This window comes from Cebidichthys violaceus, unplaced genomic scaffold (assembly GCF_023349555.1).
Source record: "Cebidichthys violaceus isolate CVI_PGR_0920_01 unplaced genomic scaffold, fCebVio1.0.p SCAF_10, whole genome shotgun sequence".
Taxonomy (NCBI): Eukaryota; Metazoa; Chordata; class Actinopteri; order Perciformes; family Stichaeidae; genus Cebidichthys; species Cebidichthys violaceus.
Window position 1 is genome coordinate 13,433,206 of NW_027176263.1, and position 24,051 is coordinate 13,457,256.

The window sequence follows — 24,051 nt, forward strand, 5'->3', positions numbered from 1 at the left end:
GGGAGGAACGATGGCTCCTTTCACACAGCAGGTCTTCACCTCAGAATGGCTGCTGGTTTCATTTGAATCTCTGACGCGATATCTCCGACCAAGACATCTATACGCTTCGTTCCGGCTTTGAATCGGATGCATCCTTTTTGAAGGCCAGTTGGTGTATAAGCTCTCCTTCATCCCCAACTTAACACTGGCTTAGGCAGCCTGCTGCGAGAGCCACAATTATGAGATTTGTCTCAGCCGAATGATGTGCGCTTTACTTATTGTCATGGCAACACACACGCACTTGATGGTTTGAGCATTCAAATATATGATAAGGAAAAAAATGTGAGTCGAGACACCCTCAGCCAACGCTATTGTGAAGCATCAGAAGCAACTCACTATGGGGGTGAAAAACGTTTCCATCCTGACTTTCTTTACTCATTGTTTGAATTAATTGTCATTCAATTTCAATGAAAGGGATCCGATTTGTTTTGTCAAAAACTATATCAGAAGGACACACACACACACACACACACACACACACACACACACACACACACACACACACATAAATACAGACTGACAGAGACTCTTTGTCTTTCTAGTCAGATACAATTCAAAATCAGATATGAATTATTTCTTAAAACAAAGCCTTTCTGGTCACATTAGTCTCATGCAGGCCGTAGCCCATAAAGCAGGAAATATTCATAATATTTTTCTTTTAATATTGCATCCGGCACAGCTTGAGCCAGACGCTCACCGCCCAGTTGAATCTTGACTTTTGCATTATGCAATTAAAATGGATTATTCGTTTAATTTCAGTACGTCGCACCCACACCTACACTGTTTAACCTCTCGATTTGCTCAGTGTGTGGGAATAATAATAGAAAATGAATAATAAGTGCATTAGTGAAACAGAGGCGACCGCAGTTCTTGTGTCGACATGAAGCTGAGCAAACGTTCAATCGGCAAGATCTTCAAGTGTTAAAACCAGAACTTTCTCTGCTGCTTTTCGGTTATCTGGAACTCTGCTCCAGATTACATCCATCCAGATCTTCATCTGGGCCGTACATCGCTCCTTCGCCACCACCTGTTTCTCCTTCGCCACCACTCGTTTCTACGCTCAGCGGGGGGGGGGGGTATTTCGGTACGGGCCATCCTGCGGTGGATTGGGTCTCCTTACATATCCCTCCAACGTTTCCTCTCAAATCAAAGCACGACTCTTTTGTCTTTCCTGCTTTGAAATGGTTTCACAACACGCGGCTGTAAAAAGACACAAGAATATGTACTGAACATGTGACATCGGAAGTGAATGAGTGTCTTACAGTTACTTAGAAGGACTCCTGTTGAGCGACTATTTCCAGACCATTTGGTTAAAATATTATGTCAAAATATTGGGACTCTCAGCAGCACAAGTCGTCTGTGATTGAGACGGAGCATCTGCTAAAGGATTCGTCCTGAGAGACGTTTCTCGTATTATCAGTAATTGGCGAAGTCTGTCCCACATGCCCTGTGAACGGTAGAGAGAGAAGGGGGGGGGGGGGGGGGGAAGATACCTTGAATAGATTAGAGCCCTTTTATAGGCTGTTGAAGTCACTTTCGTGTCCCTCAACAATTACAATTAAAGTGCTCTCTCGCTCCTCACCCCACAACTGTTCCAGAGGGGCGGGAGCTGTGGAGGCTGGGCAGCTCGTAGGTGGGAGGGTGTGAATCGCCCCGGGAGGACGAGCTGTGTTCATTCTGCATGCTAAATGAGCTGGAAACAGTATTACACTTCTTCACCTTGCGCTTTTCATCAAAGCTGATGTTCATTTAGCGAACGACGGTCCCATTTAGAGTCAAATAGACCATAAAGCAGGGCATGCTTTAGGGCGGGGCTACCTTGTGATTGACAGGTTGCTGCCACTGCGTTTTTTGTCTTACAACTTTATCCCTTCCATAGTCCATAGTGTTTCCACTTCATCAAAGTTAACTGTAACCATTTGGTCATATAAAACTGTCTCATTCAACGATGTGTTGCACTCTCTCGTGTCACTACTGGTGGTAAAGAAAAACAAGATGGCGACGGCCAAAATGAAGAACTCAAGGCTTCAAACCCCGGTGACCGCGTCCCACCTCTTGTATACAATCCCTGGACTGTAACGAATGAAGGCTCGGCCGCTTTATGAGAAAGACTCTCCCTCGAGGTCAGGCAATGATTAGAAGCCTTGGAGAGCGTTCTCTCATATTTCCAGTTTGTGAAAAGACAAATCCATCGACAGTTTCAAACATTCTTCTCAAGGACCCGCGGTGCCAAGACGAGCACGACTGTAAGAGTGCAGAGAAACCTGTCAGAGCGGTGAAGTGCAACCCCGGAGATACGCTTTATTTTAGTGTGAACCAAGAAAAATGTTTTCTCCACATTTGCCTTTGCTATTTGACAAAGTCCATCTGGAAATCATTTAGTGATTTAGAGCTAATTTGCGCAGCGGCCTCTAGAAACAGCAGTGTGATGCAGCCGACAGCTCAGCTTCCAGAAACCCATACATACATGCATACATACACACAGTACATACATGCATACATACACACACACACACACACACAGTACACACATACATACACACAGTACATACATACATACACACAGTACACACATACACACAGTACATACATGCATACATACACAGTACACACATGCATACATACACACACACACACAGTACACACATACATACACACAGTACATACATACATACACACAGTACATGCATACATACACACAGTACACACATACATACACACAGTACATACATACACACACACAGTACACACATACATACACACAGTACATACATACATACACACAGTACATACATACATACACACAGTACATGCATGCATACACACAGTACATACATACATACACACAGTACATACATACATACACACAGTACATACATGCATACATACAGTACATACATGCATACATACAGTACATACATGCATACACACAGTACATGCATACATACACACAGTACATACATACATACACACAGTACATACATGCATACATACACACAGTACATACATACATACACACAGTACATGCATACATACACACAGTACATGCATGCATACACACAGTACATGCATGCATACACACAGTACATACATGCATACACACAGTACATGCATACATACACACAGTACATGCATGCATACACACAGTACATACATGCATACATACAGTACATACATGCATACACACAGTACATACATACATACACACAGTACATGCATACATACACACAGTACATGCATACATACACACAGTACATGCATACATACACACAGTACATACATGCATACATACAGTACATACATGCATACATACATACATGCATACACACAGTACATACATGCATACATACATACATGCATACATGCATACATACACACAGTACATACATGCATACATACAGTACATACATGCATACATACATACATGCATACACACAGTACATACATGCATACATACATACATACATACATGCATACATACAGTACATACATGCATACATACACACAGTACATACATGCATACATACAGTACATACATGCATACATACACACAGTACATACATGCATACATACATACAGTACATACATGCATACATACACACAGTACATACATGCATACATACAGTACATACATGCACGCACTCTACACACAGCTGGGAGCTGGAACTAAGGCTGCCATTGCTGACAAAAACCGCAGATACTTGACGCACGTCTCACCAGAGAAGAAGAAGATGAGGGAAATTAAATATGCGCTCAGACTGAAAGACAAAACACACACCAATGGACCCCCCTTCCCCCTCGATACGCATTAACATGCAGAGACGGGGTACGCTCACGTGCACGCTGATGAATTCATCAGCGGAGAGAATAGCTAGAGGGCGCAAACTGTTCACATGTTGCAGAACTATGCCACTTCAGTACCAGGGGAGCCGAATGTTTCGCCTGATGTCTGCAGATGAGACCCCCCCCGCCTGTCGCCGTGGCATTTGTCTTTTGGAACGGCCACAAACGGAGCCGCAGATGATTTAAAGTGACGGGGACGCAAGGCCATCTTATTCATCACAGTGGAGTGGGGGGGGGGGGGCTACTTTCATTGAAGGCCCTGCCCCCTCTACGACCCCGCCTATCGTCGGCTGATCCATGGCGTGCCAACAAAGCCAAACAAGGCGTCACCTTGCCGGGATAAATAGGCGGCAACAGACTCCGGTGCATTTGGTAATCCTTCCCGCATGCTTCAACCTGGAGAATTCATTTTACCGAGCCCACGAGCGGCTGTGTAAGCCGCTCTCCCCTCTCTCATATTTTATTTCTCTCTCTGTTAGAACATCTTGCCCCCTTTCTTCTCTCACTCCTGCATTTCAACACAGTGTCAGGAAATACAAAAGTGTGTGGTCTTTCAAACCCGCTGGGAGTGACAGAGAGAAGCAGTCAGAGAACGCTGTTTCCTGACCTCGGGCTGGATTCGGTGGATTTTCGCCAACAGAGCCCCGGCGAAAGAACGGAGCGGCACATTTTAGAAAGTTTCACACCATGTATTAAACCGGCGCCCTACCTTGCTGAGCTGGCCGGCCGGCGAGCCGCTGTTGTTGACAGTGTGGCATTTGAAGTTGAGCAACGACTCCCCCGCGGCGTCGCGCTCTCGTCTCGCGTCCTTGTCGGCGCGGGAGCGGCGGTCAGCGGGGGGGGGCGAGGTGGCGGACGAGGGGGAGGGCCGCTGGAGAGCCGTACAGGACAGGCCGAGGAAGTTAGACGGCCGGATCAGGAAGGCCTCCAGAGCGATGTTCGCAGATACCTGGGGGGGAGGAGGGGGGGGGAGGCCATAAATCAGGAGTTGGGCGGCGGCGGAAGAGATTTATATATCAGTCATTAAGCAGATGCTTTTATCCCAAGCGACAGCAGAGAGAGGGAAAATAATAGACAGGGGGAAGCGAGAAGAAACAAAGGAAGCAATTTATCTTTCTCTCGCCTTATTCGAAGCCAAATTAACTTCTCCTTATTCGAGGCTGCGAGAAAATAAAAAGAAGGCAAGGCTACGGGACATTTAGTCAGATAATCGACCTTCGGCCCCGACCGAGTGTGTGCCCGCCATGTACCTTGGAAATGACCTGGTTGTCTCTGCTCAGCGCCAGGTCGGCGATGCGCTCCACACACTGCACGATGCGGGTGCACGCTCGCGCCTCGTTCTGCGCCATCCACAGGATGTGCTCCTCCACCAGCATCATGTTGCTGGCTACGTCCGAGATGTAGTCCCCCAGCTGTGGAGACGCAAAGCAGACGTGTGTCGCAAAAGAAGCGGAGACAAACTGTACTGTACGAAGCCCACACACACACACACACACACACACACACACACAAACACACACACACACACACACACACACACACACACACACACAAACACACACACACACACACACACGCAGGAAGAGGCAGACTCATCATGCACATCAATCACATCCGCAACAACAGGCACATTTATAATCTCCAGTCAGAATTGGGAGGGAGGCAAATGGTGGCTTCATTCATTATGGGGAGATTTAATTTAGATTAGCGGCTCCGATGGGGCCTAATCGCTTCCCTGGGATGGCAGTTCGCTATTTACTTACTGTACTTCTCATTGTTGCTTCGTTCGACTGTTCTTTATTGGATGAATGAGGGTGGTCTCATCAGCATTGTCCCAGGAATGATAAAACATTAAGTATCTCCTCATAATATCTCCTCCCAGGTGACCCATGATGAGTAATTGGACAAGTGAGAGCTAATATTGATTCTCTTCACCGACTTGAGCTCAATGGCCTTCCCCTCGCACAGACGGCGTGACGTAAAGGGAGGGAGGTACGCTTGAGGTAAAACTTGCTCAAAAAGGGATGCGTCTTCATGACCGTGATCGGCATTCTGGTCCAACGCTGTGGTGGGCGGGAGGGAAAGGTTAGGAGGTGAAAAGTTAAGCCGTCTGGAATCGATTGAAGGATTGGAGCCAGAGCGGCAGCGTGTCGCTGCGTCTTGTTTTAACGCAGAGGTTCACTTAAGGGCCCTTTTCTGCTTTCGCTCAACCGAGGCTCTCGAGAAGCCGTCGTCACCTCGGGAAGGGATCAACAGTTTTCCCGATAAACCTCATCAAACTGCAAAGCATCGCATCAAAACAGGAGCGGCAGCTAACGATGTGAGTACAGTAAGTGTGCTGCAAAGGAAACATCTGTCTTTCATCCTGGTCGTGTCTGGATCTACGAGGCGTTTCTCTTTGCTCACACTCACGTCTCTGCGTTTCTCCACCAGCCTCGTCAGCCTCTCCACCAGGTGCGTGACGAAGATGACGTCCATGACGTCGGTGAAGTGCGCCGCCCTGCTGGTGAAGGCCACCAACTGCCGGCCTAAAGGCTGAGCGTTGGTCGCGTTGACGGTTATCTGGAATACAAAAGGCAAAATAACTCAGAGAGGGCGACGAGTGTTTCCCCTACATTCATTGTTAAATTCACACACACACACACACACACACACACACACACACACACACACACACACACACACACACACACACACACACACACCGTACTGGTTACAAACACTCTGATGTGCTGATGGATTTGATTTTTTTGTGTGTTTTTCTTGGTTGCCCTCTTTGATTTCCGTGATGTTTGCTAAGAGTGATGTAATGTAGCTCCGGTGCGTTTCATGTGAGCGCCGCGCCAGACTGAATTTCAGAAATTGCCTTTTAAACGCTACACTGCTCGTCAGCGATCGGTCACACGGTAACTTAGGAGGCAATTTGGCCTTGTGTGCTTTGATTAATTTGGCATGCAGTTAATACACCAGTCGCCCTGTAGTTTTTAATGAAAAGCCAACTCCTGTTGTTCCTCACCCTGTTTAGGAAAAAAGGAAATGACAGGAGTAACAGGCAAAGCAGCTTTAAAAGTGACCTATTTTTTAAGTCTAATTCATGCCGATGTGGAGAGTCGTTCAGATGGATTTTTGAAAAGGCAACTGAAGAAATTTGAGGCCAGATTTTGGTGCGGCGGTAGAATGAGCCGCCGCCATAAAGCAGTCCACTTAGAGAAACACGAGATGATCACACAGTCCGTCGTCACATAAAACAGCTTTGACAACATGATAAATTATAAATCACTCTCACTGTTATTTCATGTCATGCGTGTAGTTTTGAACTTGGAGGCTTTAATGTGGCGCTGTATTCCCACGAGTACCGCAGAACGAAACGGGCTCGCCGCCTGTCGGCTTGCATCATGTACATAAAGGCCGACGCGTACAGATGTGCAAATACCTGCAGGCTGCGGATGAATCGCTGGAGATGTTTGTTTCTGTGTTCTAGGAATACAAAGTTATCGAAACGCCGGCAAATATGTCAAAGTCGACATGCCGAACGTCGGTAAAAATTGGAACGGATTCACTGACAATGAAAACAAAGTGTGGATTAGATACCTGTGTGAGCTCGTGCAGCACGCGGGTCAGTTCACTGGCGTACGGGCACTGAGTGTAGTCCTCCTCGGCCCAACGTCCGGCGCGGTCGCAGCTCCGCCACGCCTTCTTCGCCTTCTGGCCGGAAGAGCGGGGGGCGGAGCCGGAGGCGGCGGGAGCGCAGGGCAGGAAGGCCAGGATGCCGGCCAAGGTCTTTGGCCACCTGCCACACAAGACATCAGTCAATGAAGCGAGTTTGGGAGTCTTCACTCGCAGCACCAGATGGCAATTTCATACTCCCTGTGCTTAGGAAATTATTAATTTGCATATTTGATTTACAGCTAGCTCTAATTACTTTTTTCTTTTTTTGCAGAAGACTGCAGATTCTGATACTTGATTGTGTAACAATGTGTTGTCTTGGTGATGCCTTCTGACTTAATTAACTTTAACAACTAACTTTAATAATCAACTCTGTTGTGTTTACACTTTGTGCACAATGGAACTTCAAAACGGGGAGTACTACTCAGCCCGTGAAAACAGCTGCATAATGTATTCTGTGGCTCTGAAGGAGCTCTCTAAAGAGTATTTCATTGGGGTCATTTTTTTGGTTATGGCATGGAATATTTTTTAACAAACTGGGGGCATGTAGGGTGAAAGACATGGGAACTCAACAGCCCGGGATCTAATTGAATCGTGGGAAACGTAGCTTTTGGTTTTGGAGCTCGAGTCCCACAGCTTTATGAAGGCGAGCTACCAAATTGCCACAGATGGAACAAGAGAGAGAGACAGAAGGAAAAGCTGCTCCTGCCTGTTCCTTCCTGAAGGGGAGAATTCAGCCTAAAAGAGTAATTACAAGTGGTGTTCGTATGGCCATGCGAAGTTCAATGAAGTCTCCTCTGAAGCAAGAAATGAGACTTTGTCAATAACGTCGTCAAGAGCCAAGTCCTGGAGCTGCTCCACTGACCAACCTGTGATGGGGGGGGACATTTTCATTTTCCGGGTGATGCCTGTTAGTGTTTCAATGAAATAAAGCTCATTTGAGTGTGAAAAGTCAACCAAACATTCGCACTCCACTACATTAGCCTCCATTTCCCAGATAATAAAAAAGAACTACAGGTTTTTTTGGTTTCTTTGGAGCTGGTGTAGATGCCTCTGCGGCCTGAAGGAAAGAGTTGTTTGTTCTCACACATATCGATCAATTTGTCTGCAATCAGAGGAGAAACATGCTTCCTGCGTTTTGTGTGATTTTCTCCTCAAGGCGTCGTCCATAACCCCACCGCAGAGACGTAGCTGAAGTGATGCTCATAGCGGCAACACTTTTGACTTCGTCTAAATGAAAATAAAGGAGCTCCGCACTCAGGAGGCAGGTAATCTGTTCTGAGGCGCTGCTCCTTTACCCATTCTCTCTCTCTCTCTCTCTCTTTTTTTCTCCCCTCCTCTCTCTCCATCCGTGTTGGTTCTGCAGCAGCGGCGGCAAGCAGCTACTTAGTAATAAATGGCGTTAATTTCGCCCCCCAACAAAGTAGGGGGCTCATTTTCCAGCCCATTACTCCAGTGCTCCGGCAGAAACAAAGCGCTGCGCTGGAAGTGGGCTGTAAAGTACGGCGGCTACAAAAGGAGTGTACGCGATAACGGCGAGCGGACAAGAGAGTGTTTTGTTACGACCACGAGGTTTCAAGGTGGTCACGAAGAGCGAAGGACAGGAAAACAGGAGGATAGATGGAGGGCGAGTCACAGGAACAAGTGACCTTCTTTTTTTCTTTTTTTTCTTTTTTTTTTACAGTCTTGCTATTAAGCCGAAATACATTGAGCCATAATGTTTGTGGGAGTTTTCATATCACATATCCAATTATTACTAAACCCTATGAACCGTCCAGGCTCTACTGTACGCACATAACTCCGGTCCTTTTTTTTTTTTTTTTACGATTAATGAGCCACATCTGGTGCGAGGCCGACCAGGTGTGGCAGATTTCTGTCAGGTGGAACAAAAAGCAGCAGCAAGAGGCAGACTCCTCGACTGCACTGTACATGTAGAGATAATGGCAGAGAGAGTGAGTGCGCTGATTACAGTCTTAATTTTTATACAGTACACTCCGTAATTAGGACTGGTGACTAAATTATAGGGCGCACTATTGCCTTATTTTGCTGGAGACCTCCTGGTCTCAGCTTTGAAAACCGGCGATTACTGTCCGTTACCACTAATTACACTGAACTAGTTGGTAAACGAAAGCTACACACTTCTGACTCAAGGATATGGTGTATTTATAGACAGATGGACAGACAGCTAGTTTAGCTATATACAAAAAAACTGAGGGAAACAGCTGGCCTGGTTCTCTTTGAGGTGGCACAATCTGCCAAACAACACCTTTAAACTCTCACTAATTAAAAGTGTGTATCTTGTTTTTGGCAGGTAGAGATGACACATTGTGGTTTGATGGGGAGTTTTGTGCTGTAGGGGGATTTTGTGACATTTGGACTGAGCCACGCTAGCTAGTTTGCACCTGTTTCCAGTCTTTGTGCTAACTTGGTAGTGCTGCAGGAATGAGTCCTAGAACCCGTACATGGGTTAGCATTTCCTGCACTTCCTGTTCCCTCGTCTCGAAATAAAGAGTTTTGTGGTTGGATGCCTGAAACAACATCTGTTAACGCAGGCTTAAGAGATTTTAGAGTTGTCTTCTACGACATTAAACACTTTCGGGTCGAGGGAACCAGTGCGATGCCGACTTCCGGGGTTGGCCTACGAAAATACGTCACCCTTTCAGTACTCTAATTACCGTACAAACATGAGAGTTTCATCAATCGGTTCATCGGACTCTTGCCAAGAAAGTGGATAAGCGCATTTCTCACGGGTCGAGTGTGACTCACCTGAAGTCCCCCTTGTTGTTGGCGACTCTGTCCGCGGGGCAGTACGGTGCCGACGTCTCCAGAACCACGATCTCCATTTCCTGAGAGGCGTTTCCACGGGAACTGGTCACCAGGCACTCCCAGATGCCAGCGATGCCCACGTCGATGTTGGAGAGGATGACCTCACTGGAGGAGAACAGAGGAGTGAAACTGAGCGTGAGCGTGTGGATTATGGTTCTACAGTACAGTGTGTGTGTGTGTGTGTGTGTGTGTGTGTGTGTGTGTGTGTGTGTGTGTGTGTGTGTGTGTGTGTGTGTGGGCGACCTTCTTCCTATGTGCTTTAAAAGGTTTGGACAAGGTGCTGGATTGGGATGTGGCCTTGAGTTTAGGGTTAAATGTAGGTTGAGGATTATCTATGTGTAAAGTCTTTAATTTAGGGTGGTTTGGATTATTATTATTTTTGATTAGGCTGAGGATTAGAGTTAGTCATGCATTGGTGAGGGCTAAGTAACAGTTTAAGGATTCTGCAGTCAGCGGAAGCTCCTCATCAGGATGGGACCACGAACATGTGTGTGCACGCTTCACAAATCAAGTTCCTACGGAGAGCCTCGTGCACAGGTCGTATGCAGAGGCTTCAGATGTTGCCCGTGACTCAAGACGATCATTACTCATGCTTATCTTTCCGACTTTGTCACAGCGATTCCTATCTCAATGGAAAATGCCTGATTAAACAACGGATGGTGAAACAGTGACAATGAGCCAAAGCAGGCCATTTGCCAAGGCGACTAATCTTTGAGGATTTTACTCCTTATGAAAAAAAAAAAAAGAAGATAAAAGCTGCCGGGGATTGCTAAGCAACGCGCATTATCACCATGGAAATATTACCTCCTTGAGAAATGCCAACTGTTTATTTTATAAAAAATATACTCTTTGCTTTGTGTGTACTTGTGATTTAATCAAGTTGTGTGTTTTCATGATTAAAAAAAAAACACAGTATACCCACACAATACCGTAAAAAGTACTTAAATGAGAGTAGGGGAAGAACGCTCGGAGGAAAAGGGAATGTAAGAGAGTTGATAAAGTGACAGGCCAGACGAGAATCTGCAATGGTTCAGAGTGAAGATGATAAGTGGCTGAGAGGCTCTCATGTGGAGAAGCTGTAATCTCAGAAAACCTTTTCTCAGAGGATGTGAAATATTATTCAAAAACATGAAATGACTTCATTTTGTCTGCTTCTCTCTCGCCTCCCGTCTCTGTCTCAATATGCTCATGACTACTACAACTATTTTAGACACGGGCCTGTCCCAGAATGCACTGGGGGAAAAGGCAGGGGAAACCCTCTAGCACATCACTGGACCGACACATGAGCACAAACACGTTCACACAGTTGTGAAGTCACCGGGCCGGCATGTGTTTGGACTATTGAAGAGAACTAACGCACATCGAGGTGGAGAGAGACAACCATGACTCAAAACATAATGTTACTTGAGACTGCATTGCATTCTGGTCTATTGAGTGCAAAACATTGGCATCTCTACCGTGGATTTCTCCCCGTGTGACTTTTGATCATCAGTCCCGAATAGCGCACTTAGACTAAAATAAAAACAAATTGAATTTTCGGACTGATGATGGCGCCAGATGAAATGTTTGTACAGTTCTTCCTGCGGGGATCATGGATGTCGGAGCCAGATTAAATGGCGATCTATTCGATAGTTCTTTAAATAAGTTCAGTTTGGATCAAAGTGGAGAAGCACATGACTGAAATTGCCATCCCCAGAGACACACTGCAAACGTGGCTAAAAATGAGAATATACGGTTATCAATATTCCCGTGTATCTTTACTGCTCCTACTGGGCTATCAGTCCTAGTGGGAGTGAGTTACATAACTACTGTAGTACAGCTAGTACAAGGAACTTTCATTTGTTGTTGACTTTGCTGGTCCCTGCGGACAAAAGGAGTTTCTGGTAAACCTGGAGGATTTCGTCCAATTTTCGCGCGCAATCCGACCCGATGATACTGATGACCAGCATTAGGAATAAGTACATAGAGACAGCCAGTCTTCTCTCTGATGGTCTGGTTTACTTACGTAGGTCATACAGAGGCATCAGTATTTAACTGACACTGTTCTAAAACCAGTTAAAAGTCCCTCACCGTAACCTGAAGTAATCACTTTGTAAACCTATGCACCAAACTAATCCAATATCAAATGTTCCAGAAATACAACAATCTAAATGCATTTATATATACTTGTATTTATTTAAGACAAAATAAGAGTCAAAAGTACATTTAATTCTTTAAGTAGTCCGTCAGTCAAATGCTTTCAGACTACAGTGTTCTGAATCTAACCTGTACCTGAAGTCACATTGCTCAGGTTTGAGGAGTGAACTCCACTGCTGCCTGTTTAGTCAGAGAAGACGAGCAGAAATCAGAACGCTGCTGACACCCCCGCCCTGCCCCGCCCCCCCGTACCGAGCGGACCCCGCGACTTTGCTCCAATGAATAAAATAAGTCCTGATTTCATCTTCTGTGTTCCTCTGAAGCTCTGTTTTCTGATTGCTTTTCTAAAAGGCCCTCGATCAGATTTTGAATGCTTGACTGAGATGATGACATTCTTGGCCACAGAACAAGTGTGTGTGTGTGTGTGTGTGTGTGTGTGTGTGTGTGTGTGTGTGTGTGTGTGTGTGTGTGTGTGTGTGTGTGTGTGTGTGTGTGTGTGACTGTCTGTGAACACATGTGAGGGTTATTGCGTGTGCGTATTGTCAGTTGTCCTCAAAAAAGATTTTTAAAAATCACTCGTTCTTTAAAAAAAAATTTGCACCAATGGTAGTTTGGACGGGAGCGTTTTTGATGTATTGTCATTAAGACGGATTTCCACAGAGTCTTGACACACAAAAGCAGAAATGAGTCACTCTCAAACTGTGACGATGTCCTTAACCCTTACCTCTCTTTCACACGTTTATTCGGCCTCACGCACACACACACACACACACACACACACACACACACACACAATACCTCACACTCTTTCTCCCCCTCCCTCTGTGAAACGGAGCACACGTTGAGTTGTGAAGTGTGGACGGGCTTTAAATTGAAAGCCTCTGGGCTCAGTGCAGCTGTCAGCATCTGTGCAGTGCAACAGTTATATAACGAACCCCGATGAGGACGTACGTCGTCTAATAAAACCTAATCTAAACGTGACATATTGCAGGGTTATTGTTAGTCATGCTCATCACACTCTTATTTGCTGGACTGCTATTCCACAGGGAGACCGCGGTAATTCATGGGATACCCCTCAAAGTGATTTTCATCGTCACGCAGGATAACGATAATGGTAGCACATCACTTCATGTCTGTGTTACAAATACTGCATGTAAAGCCAACACTTCCCACTTTGCTTACTGATTTAGCAAAGCGGAACTTGAGGGATTTCAGCATTCGAGACGTTCCTCTACAGACTCTGTTAGATTGAAAACAAAAAAAGAGCGGATCAGTTGCAGGGGATTATTCGTGAGAAACCCAAAGAATTGTGGGTATATAGGCAGCGCTGGGGCTTTTTATATATGAGAAAAGCCCCACTGTAACCCCACTAATGAATGACCAGGCGCTTGACCTTCCTGATTCTGTCTCTCTCATTCCGCAGATCATCTGGTTCAAGATCGTCCACATTTCTATTGTGACCTTCTATGTACAGGAATCACAAGGGTGAGTTCACGATGCTGACATCAGGCACGTTGTATTAACTTTAAAGGTGTTTTGAGGAGTTCTCTTGTACACAGTACTTAACAGTGTTAAGGCCTTTGAACACCAAGTACGTGTTTTTCGTACAAATATTTGGAATCCCTCATCCGAAGAAAATTGTTTAAAACTGAATAAATAATGGGTTCAATGGATAGCACTAGTCCTAATTGATGCTAATGAATGAATGACATTTGCTATTTTTTTTTACCAATAAAAAGCGAAATCATTGTCAGACGATAGCCGGTTGGTTCCCAGAATGCATTTCGGCCAATTCGTTTCACCTCTTTTGCTCTCCACACGTACGGTTCACCTGCGTTCAACCAAAGCCTGCTTGAACGTGATTGGTCCATACTACTCGGACTTCAGATGGGGAACCGGAACGCTTCCGATACCAACATCTTGTCCTGTTGCCTACGGTTTCTGCATATTAGTACATTTCCTTTCTCATAAAACATCAGAAAGCTGGCTATTTTTCAAATTTGTGAAATCTTTAAACGCATTTTCATCCATGTTGACTTAAAAATCCGTCTTCTTGCCTTTGCTGGAGCATTGCTGCATCACGGCCACCTGTAGATCAGCGGAATATTGAGAAACAATTAGCAGTGATGTGACAGTTGCACGTCATCGTGCACGAGACCCACATATTGGAAAAAGTGCTCCATAGCCCTTCCGGAAGTCAAAAACTCCAGAGCTCACACTAAACTGCTTTTCACTTTGCATTTCCACTTTGGTGTCCTGGCCTCATTCTACAAATGCGTCGCTTCATCATCCATCACCGAGGTACAAGAAAACTGGTGAAAATGAGAAAGTGGAGGCAGGCATCGAGAACAATGGGGAGAGGCCACCTGTGACGTGCTACAGTAATAAGCCCCTCTGGTGCTGCTCACTGCTGGCAGGGCTGTTAGCGTTGGGGGGGGGGGGGCTGGTTAACTGGAGTGGTTATGAGCAGGACTCACTAAAGATGCTACTTTTACATTTACTGAAGGATGGTGTCTGTCTGTGTTGCCTGTTTGTAGAGATAGGATCTGCCGTTTTCTTGTTTTTTTTTGGCTATGCTCTCTATAATTTCTCATTCTGTCAAAGTTGACTGTTATCTATTTCTGCGTCTAGCTGTTTTCCGTCGGCATTTGATGTTATAGTTACAGTCTGTAATTTTTCATTGTTGTGTTTGCAGAGGGCAAATGATAATACGCTCAATGACACTACACATACAATCAAAATGTCCACATGATGATGATGATGCTGATGGTGGTGATGATGACGATGCTGATGGTGGTGATGATGATGATGATGATGGTGATGCTGATGATGATGGTGGCGGTGGTGGCGGTGGTGGTGGTGCGGGTGGTGGTTTGCATTTGTACTTGCCACTGTGTGATTCAGGCGTGTACGACAGAGCTGCTGCACTTGTCTCTTCTCAACCATGAACGGGCTGCAGAGAGGACAGTTACATCATCGCTGAACATGGGCCAACTGTCTGAATGCTGGGAAACACACAGGGAAATACCCCCCCCACCCCAACACACACACAACTCTCCTCTCCTACTCCCCCCCCCGGCTGCCTCGCGAAGGAAAACTTCACTACAGGAGGCGAATCCTGCTGCAGCCTGATCACAAACGGCCCTGGTCGAACCGCTGCACCCAGACAAAACAAGGAGGGCGGAGGGAAAAGCGCTCCAACAGCCGGTCCGGTTTACAGAAGAAAAAAAAAAAGGGTCATCCTCACGTAAATAACCGTATGAGGGAAGAAGGCCCCGGTATGTGGAGCGCGGTGGGGCAGGGCCACACAAAGCACTGACCTACATCCACAGCAACACTGCACCATTGTAGGAGCGGCTCCCCGAGGACTCATTAGGGAGCGCTTACGCTCGCACGCCGATATTCAACAATTTGTTTCCATAATGTCGCTTACATTTTCACGCACAAGCTCGCTGATCGCGGTTGGTTGAATGCGTGGTCCGTCACAGTTTGGGGACGACGACGTGTTAACCTACGCTAAAACTGATTCCTTGAACATTTAGATGAGGAATGCATTCTGCATCGACGTGCACACAGACGTACACATTTGGGTAGAATTCACTCCGATATAATGACTCTTCGGGTCCATATCAAATCATCTCCTCGTCTTAACCCCCTCTCTCTACTACTCTGCTCAGCACATTCTCCTAAAGACTGTTAAATCATTCACATCTCGCTGTGTCCTTTGTTAAACTTCAACCTGTGCAACTGAGCGCTTTTATTTGTCTTCACTGACTGAAACAGGCATGCAATAAAAAAAAGGATGAACCCGGAAAGGTAAAATTGCATATATGTGGACATAATCAAATTTGGTCTCCTTGGCAACTGGTGTTGCACAGAAGCTTGTAAACCGACCGCTAAACTCATGACAGAAAAGGAGGGGAAAAAAAACAGAGGCATGGATTTTAAGAAAACATAGTAGAATGCAATAACAGCGGAAAGATATGTGGGTAGAGTTTAATGAAATTACAGTTCATGTTTGTAAGCAGGAGCAGAGATTAAAGCTTCAGAAAGATCACCAGCAGAGACACGGAGGAAGTGGGCAGAGAGAGAGAGAGACATTTCCCTTTTTCCTCTGCCTTCAGTGATACTTCCAAAACCAGGTTCATCGTTTTGTGCAAGATTAGCCTGATTAAAAATGGAGAGGATTAAGTAAGATACATCCAAAGTGTCCTCCGTAGCTAGCTACAGGGCTCTGAAATGTTTGATTAATGAAACATGAATCACAGGCTGGTCCCACGGCTGCCGCTAGCATAGCTAATACCGGGGGTTTGGCTTTGACACCATTACTCAGCAGGAGTCTGGCCCGCGTCGCGGAGCCATCGGGCCTCCTGGGGCCCCCCCCCCCTCCTCCTCTGCTTCTCACTGTGAGCAATGTCAACGGATCAGCTTATCGGCCCACCTGCGCCAGCGAATAAGAGGCTATGATGAGAGAATACAGTACAGTACGACAAGCTGCAAACGAACAGAAGAAAAAAATGTATTCCACAGCATCGGTAAGCGAGGATCACGTGATGTTTTTGAGTGTCTAAACTGGCCGTTTGCCCGACGCAGCCTGAAGCGGGATGAGCGGGATTCGGCCGAGAAAAACAGTCGCAGAGCATTTTCGGGTTCACCTTCACAGAGGTCACTCCGCCGAGGCTTTTGGCATCTCCGCTCGCGTTGCTGCAACGCCGCGCTGCAAATCCAGACGAGGGCTTTAAGCCGCGCGCTAAATCCTGTGTGTTCAGTCTCTTCCCTCCGGCGGGGCGTGCGGGGCGAGGCTGACTGACTCGGAGGACACCCGTCCAAGGTGAACGACACCTTGGACCACGCTAATGGCTCATGCGATGTCCACTGTGGACTAAATAAGCACCGACGTCGTCTGGCACGTCAAAGGCCAAAACATTTGTTACTTTTTTTGTCTGATCGAGCGTTGGGCCAGTGAGATCGCAGGGCTTTAATCCCCCCCTCCCCCCCTGCACGTCTCTGTCAACGCTGCAATTTAAGACAGAGCTCAGGGTTGAAGGGTGAAGTTCAGAGTGTTGTTGTTGGACCGAGCTCTGTTGCACACTCATCAGCTATGGAAATGATGTCTGCTCTTTGCTCGCTCTCTCTCTCCTGGAGGGAGACATTTCAGGCGCCAAGAGCAACATGACCTGATCAGGTTCTACATGGGGGGGGGGGGGGGGCTGCGAGGAGAGCGGCAGGTGATTGCTATGCGGGGGCCCCTAATCAGAATGTGAGCAATGAGAAATTCATCAAGTTCCGTTGGGACGCTGAGCTGGAGAAGCAGAGTCAACATTATAGGTGACTGTTTTTTTTAGGGGGGGGGGGGGGCGCAGTGCAGCTTGTGCTGATGGCACCGAGGAAGCAGAGCGGCTGGAACGGGAGCCGACAGTCTCTACGCAGCCGACACAGAGGGCCCGTTGCATAAGGAGTTCTACTTACAGTACAATGATACCAACAATAGGGCTTCATCTCCACAGTCAGTATCAAGCCAGTGACTTCACACCCAAATGACCCGACTGTTGTACGACGTTATGTTTGATATTAGTGAGTGTTATTGTCTACTGTCTAATGTCTGCTAATAGGCTGTGTTGAGAGTGATATTCAGAATCTCTATGTGGTTATAGCGATGATGAATATTATATGCAGTCATAGATTTTCACATTCTACAATCTATACATTCCTTTATGTATAGCAGCTATAACCCAGTATAAAAACGCTGCATTACAAATAATAGTCCTGCGTTTGAAATGTCATTTAAACTCGCATTCATTTATCATATTACATATATCAATATCTATAACATATTATCGTCACGATGTATGCAAACTCTTCTTTTTGGTCTCCGCCAACTCATCAGGAGAAATCTCGGGCTCCTTAGGAGTTAAATGTTCAGCTAGTCGCTAACATCGTCATGTAGAGTTATTGAGCTTAGTTGCTCAAACAGCTGATGCTGTTGCGAGCCAGAAGACCAAAACAATTAGCTGAAAGACGCTAAAAAGAGCAATATTTCAGTTTGTAATGTAGTGAGGTAATTAAGTGTAAGATAGCAAAGTGGTGAATATTCAAGTAAAGTAAAAGTACCTCAAAATTGTACTGTGAGTGTAGTAATCCAGTCTCCAGTTGTTTTTAAATCTTTTGCCTTATGTTTTGATGCTTTTAATGCTTTTATGTGAAGCACTTTGAATTACCTTGTTGTTGAAATGTGCTATACAAATAAACTTGCCTTGCCTTCAGCACTGTTGATAATGGTAAGCAATAATAAGTACTGAATGACAAAGTTTTGCACCGACCCCAGTTGATGAATTCATCAATAAAATTGCCAAGGAGCATCACTGCTGACATACTGAAACCTCACTTAAAGTTCTCTCTCTAGCCTGTAATCTCATTATTCAAGGCAGTGCTTTCACGAGGGGGGGGGGGGGGGGGGATCACCGAGAATGTCAAACAGTGAGCTGGTACATAATGAAAAGAAGAAGGAAATATTGATATCGGTGGCGTACGGGTATACCTTCCCCAGAAACGGAGCCGAGTAGTAGCTGGCATTCTTGTTGCCGAATAAACAACAAGAGGCGTTGTGGCCCTGTTGACACGGAGATACATATTTCTGTCAGCGCTCCAGCAATATTTATGTTAGCGAGGCCGAGTCAGAGCAGGCACCAGTTAAACTAATCAACAGCAATGTGCTGCCGCGTCTGAGCCCTGTTGCCACAGTGTTACGTCAAATGCATTTACTATAACACACACACACACACACACACACACACACACACACACACACACACACACACACACACACACACACACACACACACACACACACACACACACACACACACGCACGCTCCTACGCGCCACGGACCACCACGAAAACAAAGACAGGAAGAGAATGGAGGCTTGCGGCTTCTGTCAAAAAAAGAAAAGAAAAAAAAGAAATGTGCCGAACCAGTGTTGCCAGTCTACTTTATCACCGCAATTATGATTCAGCATCTGTTCCCCTTAGCGTGTGATCAGCCAGCGCCAGCGCTCGGGGAGCGGCTAACCTCTGGAGACAAGCCGCAGATTGCTCTGAGGTGTTGGCCCGCCGCCAAGCCAATTCTGTCCTGTCCTCTCAGATCCTTATCAAGGGCGCCGATACCAAATAAGGTAAATCACAGCCCCTATGGGTGAGTGAGGGATAGACAGGAGGACGTCTCTGTGTGTGTGTGTGTGTGTGAGTGTTACATATGTGTCTGTATGTGTCACGATGAGACTGCAGGTTGTGTTTATTTCTGCCTCCATCTGCATGGGAGGACTTACAAACACCCTTGGACGTATGCTTGTCAGCGCAACCGTCCAGCAAAAACAGCTCATCAGCTCTCAGCTCACATCCCCCTCCTCTGTCCCCCCTGAGCGTATACCTGGTGAGCAGGCAGCAGTCGTGGAGCAGGGTCTCCTCCACGTAGACGCCCCGGTCCTCCTGCGTGGTCACGCCGCCGCCGTTGTGACGCCAGTGCAGCTCCACCGACGGGTCCAGGCGGGAGGCGGTGCACTGCAGGGGAAGCCGGTCTCCGTGGAAGACCAGCTGTCTCTGGGAGGGGATGAGCTGGAAGAGGGGCATCTCCAGAGGTCCGTCTGGAAGGAGGAGGAGAGGATGAAAGAGGGGAAAGGTCAGCTTGTAAACGTTCACGTCCACCCAGCCAGCAGGAGGGAAGGGCGGAGGAACAAATCAGAAAAAAAAAAAAAGACGAGAGGCAGGATGGAGGGTTTTAGGGGGTCGCTATTGGCTGGGATCTCGCAATTGGTGTTAAAATCTACAAAAGCAGAATTACACGCATGGATTGAAATCAGACTCGTATCAAGCCTGCAACGCATTCTTACACCGTGCACCTACACACACACACACACACACACACACACACACACACACACACACACATTCTGTCAAGGTCACCCTCCTCCCCCGTCGTTCCCACACGTTGTTGCCGCTGATGTGCGAGATGAACAGCGGCAGATAAAGACGAACAGCCTTGAGCTCTCCCCTGGACTCTCCTTGACTCCTTACATGTTCACAATAGAGGCCAGTGATAGGATTACTTACCGAGCAGCTGGCTAAGTCCTCAAGCCTGTTTTTTTGCCAGAGAATACGGCTGCGATAAGGATTGAGATTAGAAAACAGGGGAGAGTGTTTAGTCCGCTGGCAGAATATGGAAAACGGTTGTTGTTTTTTTGTGAAAACCCCTCAGGACCTGACTGACCTAATCATACTGCAGATGTAATACATATGTAAGACAATGCGATGTCTCTAATCATGAGGAACCTGTGGAGATGTTGTATGTTGCCTGGTCTGGCCGTGTTTTTATTTTTTTGATCCAGGATTAGGCCGGTGCCTCTCCGGCTCACAGTCCCACCTCGGGAATTAACTTTCGGAGCACCTTTTCGTTCATACGAGACATTTCCTTGGACGCGCTCCAAAGAGCAGCGTAAGCAAGCGCTTTGCCTTCGCTTGTATTCCAATCAATTATGGGATGTTGCCGCTGACAGGCAATTCGATACATGGCTCATAAAGTTTTTTTATTGCTCTGTGCATCGGTTTGGGAAGAAAAAAAGAAAAAGAAAGAAAAAAAAAAGACTGAAAGATCCATGTCAGGTGCTTGAACGTCTCCAGCCCACAACTCAACACGGGAAAAGAGAGGCGAGCGCGACTGTTTATGGTAGCACATAACCCCGACTCCACAATCACGGCTATTAACACATGCAGAGCTGCGGCCTCAATTTTCTACATAAGTAATTCATAATCATAGGTGCGTGATCAAAAGGCCCCACTTTGGAGAGCAACGTTAAAAAGCTGTCACTACCAGCGGAGCTTCCACGACGACAGCTCTGTGTAATTACTCGAGCTGACGCGGTGCAAAGGCTCTGTGATAGTCTTCTGCGACAGTAAACCTCCTGCGGGTGAAACACCACGGGGGGGGGGGGCATTGACTGTTGACTTGGCTGATGCTGATACTGTTGAAACAACACTTTGAGCCAAGGATCAGAGCGTGGCTGCTCGCCTTCGGCCGTTGTCCACTGCCAGAGCAAAATGCAATTATTGGTTGTTTGTGTGTTGTGTGTGTGTGTGTGTGTGTGTGTGTGTGTGTGGTGTGTGTGTGTGGGAGAAAGGAGAGGAAGAGAGACGGAGGCATAATGATATGTGTGAGTGCATTAGCAGCGTGGCTCAGTATGTGGAACAAACATTGATGCTCCCTGACGACCGGGCCTTTGTTAGGATGGAACATATTCTCAACGGAGCCTGCAGCGTGATAATTAGACTTTCTTTCTTTTAGTGTTCGATCCAACTAGAAAATTCTTGAAAATCCTTCGATGTCGGATGAATCGATTTTTCAGACCGCCTTTGTACCGCCTGCATCTGGTGCATTTTCATCTCGTCGATAACGGCCTCACGGTTTGCCGTCTTCACAGCATGTCAGAGCTAAGTCAGGTTACCGCTGACGCACATTGAGCGTCCGACGAAACGGAACGGCTCTTATTGTGAAGCAGCCCACAGGAAACGTAGCGGCTTTGGTACCGCGGTTAACACCGACCGCGTTCGTTCATCCAAAATGTGTCGACAGAACAAAACTTTTTGAAATTTTTTAAACAAAAAACTTACACAACCTACGTTTTGCCAAGCAATACGTATATTTATCTATTCTATTCTCTTTAAATTATGAATTGTGATTGAGAATAGAAATGTTTGCAGGATTTTTGCTTTGTGTTATTTGATTTACTCAATTGTACGCCTATCACACACCAGCTCACGTTCATACACATATCGTACTCATCTTCATTTGTTTCTTGCTTCAATGTTTAAACTCTTTACCATTATATGTATGGATGAGTGTGACCTGAAAATGTAAAGCTTTGATTGGCCAGCTGTTTCAGCAGGAATCATGTGTGGTTTGAGGCCAATCCTTTAAATACAAATTAAATTCTTCAATCTTTAAAAGCATTTTAAATCTACCAATTTATTAATTAAAAGCAATCATAACGGTCTACAATTATTCACAAGCCAGGCTCCATAATGAGTTACAATTAGGGTAACCATCACAATTATGAAGACCTCTAAAAAAAGAAGATTATAGAGGAGTTATTTAGATTTTGATCAATAAAGAAACTAAAACAGCAGACATTCTCATTCACAGACTGACTACTGTGTCTGTTTTTATCGTCTTCATAGACTTCATTATCCCTTTCTCAAAGCAACTGGTTTGAAAAGAAAAAAAAAGGTGTGTGACTGAACTTCAAAGAGCCATATGACAGACTTACCTTAAGTAATATTTCATGATGTTTTTATATCATTAAATCACCGGAGGCGCACCACGGTCTTAAAGACATGGGCCTGCATGTGAAATTTAATTTAATGACACAACGCCCATAAAGGGCAATTGCACTGCTGTGTCATCATGCAATAAATCCTCCGCTACAGAGAGCAGAGGCTTGTCCTGCAGTGAACGACGTGTTGGCTCCGGGCTCTGTTGTCTGCGCTGTGGCTCTCGACCCAGCGGTGTTAAAGAACCGGAGGGGCCGTGGCTAGACGAGCCGAACAGACGGCCGCCCTGACCTCGACACAGGAAGCACCTGATCATGACAGGAAGCTGCACGCGCTCCTCCGTTCCCCCTCATTTGCGGGCGGTACCCGACCCATATCAGCTTTAGGGACACGGGCTCCCTGCTGGAATGCACGGCGCAGACATCTGCTACCCATCAAGCTGCAGCCGCTGCAGGAAGTAACAGATGCATCTCTTATGACACGTCTTCATAAAAAACTATGGGACGGGGGGGGGTATCTCAGCGGAGAAATATTAATATTTCAGATGTCATGCGGGTGTGGAAGAGGGATATTTTCACCCTGTTCCATCATTTTTCTTGATTACGAGAATCTGGCATCAGGTGCTGAGCAACATTCCATCCGCAGCAGCCTTAACAAGGTCCTGGCTTGCGCGCGCCGCTGTACGACACTCCCTTACAAAATGAAGCCACGTGAAAATAGCAAACATCGAATGACATTTAAAAAATACGGCTGTTGGAGCACCACGCCGCAGCCAATTGAAAAGTGCTGGTTGCCATGTGAATGAGTGAGGTATTGCAAGACGGAGTGGAGCTGCGTAGAGGCGCACGGCGAGAACGTTGTAATCCCACAGAGGTTGCTTTAGGGTCTGAAAAGAAGCGCTCCTCGCCCCGCCACTGGATTCCCCTCGGGGGCTCAGAATTAGCCTGTAATTGCTTTGGATTGTTCCGCGCAAATTAAATAATAACACATACAACTAGGATTACATAGAATGACTCTAAAATGTCTGTGTGTCAGGACGGTGGTGTCTGTGTGTACGCGCAAAACCGCAGAGGAGAGCATGCACAGGCCGCAGACTGGGACACACTTCTTATCCTAGCTAGTCCTCTGCACACTGTGTCACATCTTCATATAATGTGTCCCCCCCCCCCCCCCCCCCCCCACGATTCACACATTCCCACGTGTGCACAAACACACCCCGA

At 46.4% G+C, this 24,051-nt stretch overlaps 1 protein-coding gene across 1 annotated transcript in view; it reads right to left on the reverse strand.

Annotated features, from left to right (window-relative positions):
* Positions 1 to 533: 533 nt before the first annotated feature.
* The window catches only part of LOC137878470 (adhesion G protein-coupled receptor A2-like), a 53,781-nt gene continuing 30,263 nt past the window's right edge, over positions 534 to 24,051 (reverse strand). Inside the window, exons 7-13 of the mRNA XM_068718792.1 lie at positions 19,938 to 20,151; positions 10,315 to 10,479; positions 7,474 to 7,672; positions 6,295 to 6,444; positions 5,133 to 5,294; positions 4,592 to 4,831; positions 534 to 1,239 (exon numbers count right to left, since the gene is read on the reverse strand). Of these exons, the coding sequence (XP_068574893.1) occupies positions 1,186 to 1,239; positions 4,592 to 4,831; positions 5,133 to 5,294; positions 6,295 to 6,444; positions 7,474 to 7,672; positions 10,315 to 10,479; positions 19,938 to 20,151 (1,184 nt within the window). The 3' untranslated portion in view covers positions 534 to 1,185. The remainder of the gene's footprint in view (positions 1,240 to 4,591; positions 4,832 to 5,132; positions 5,295 to 6,294; positions 6,445 to 7,473; positions 7,673 to 10,314; positions 10,480 to 19,937; positions 20,152 to 24,051) is intronic.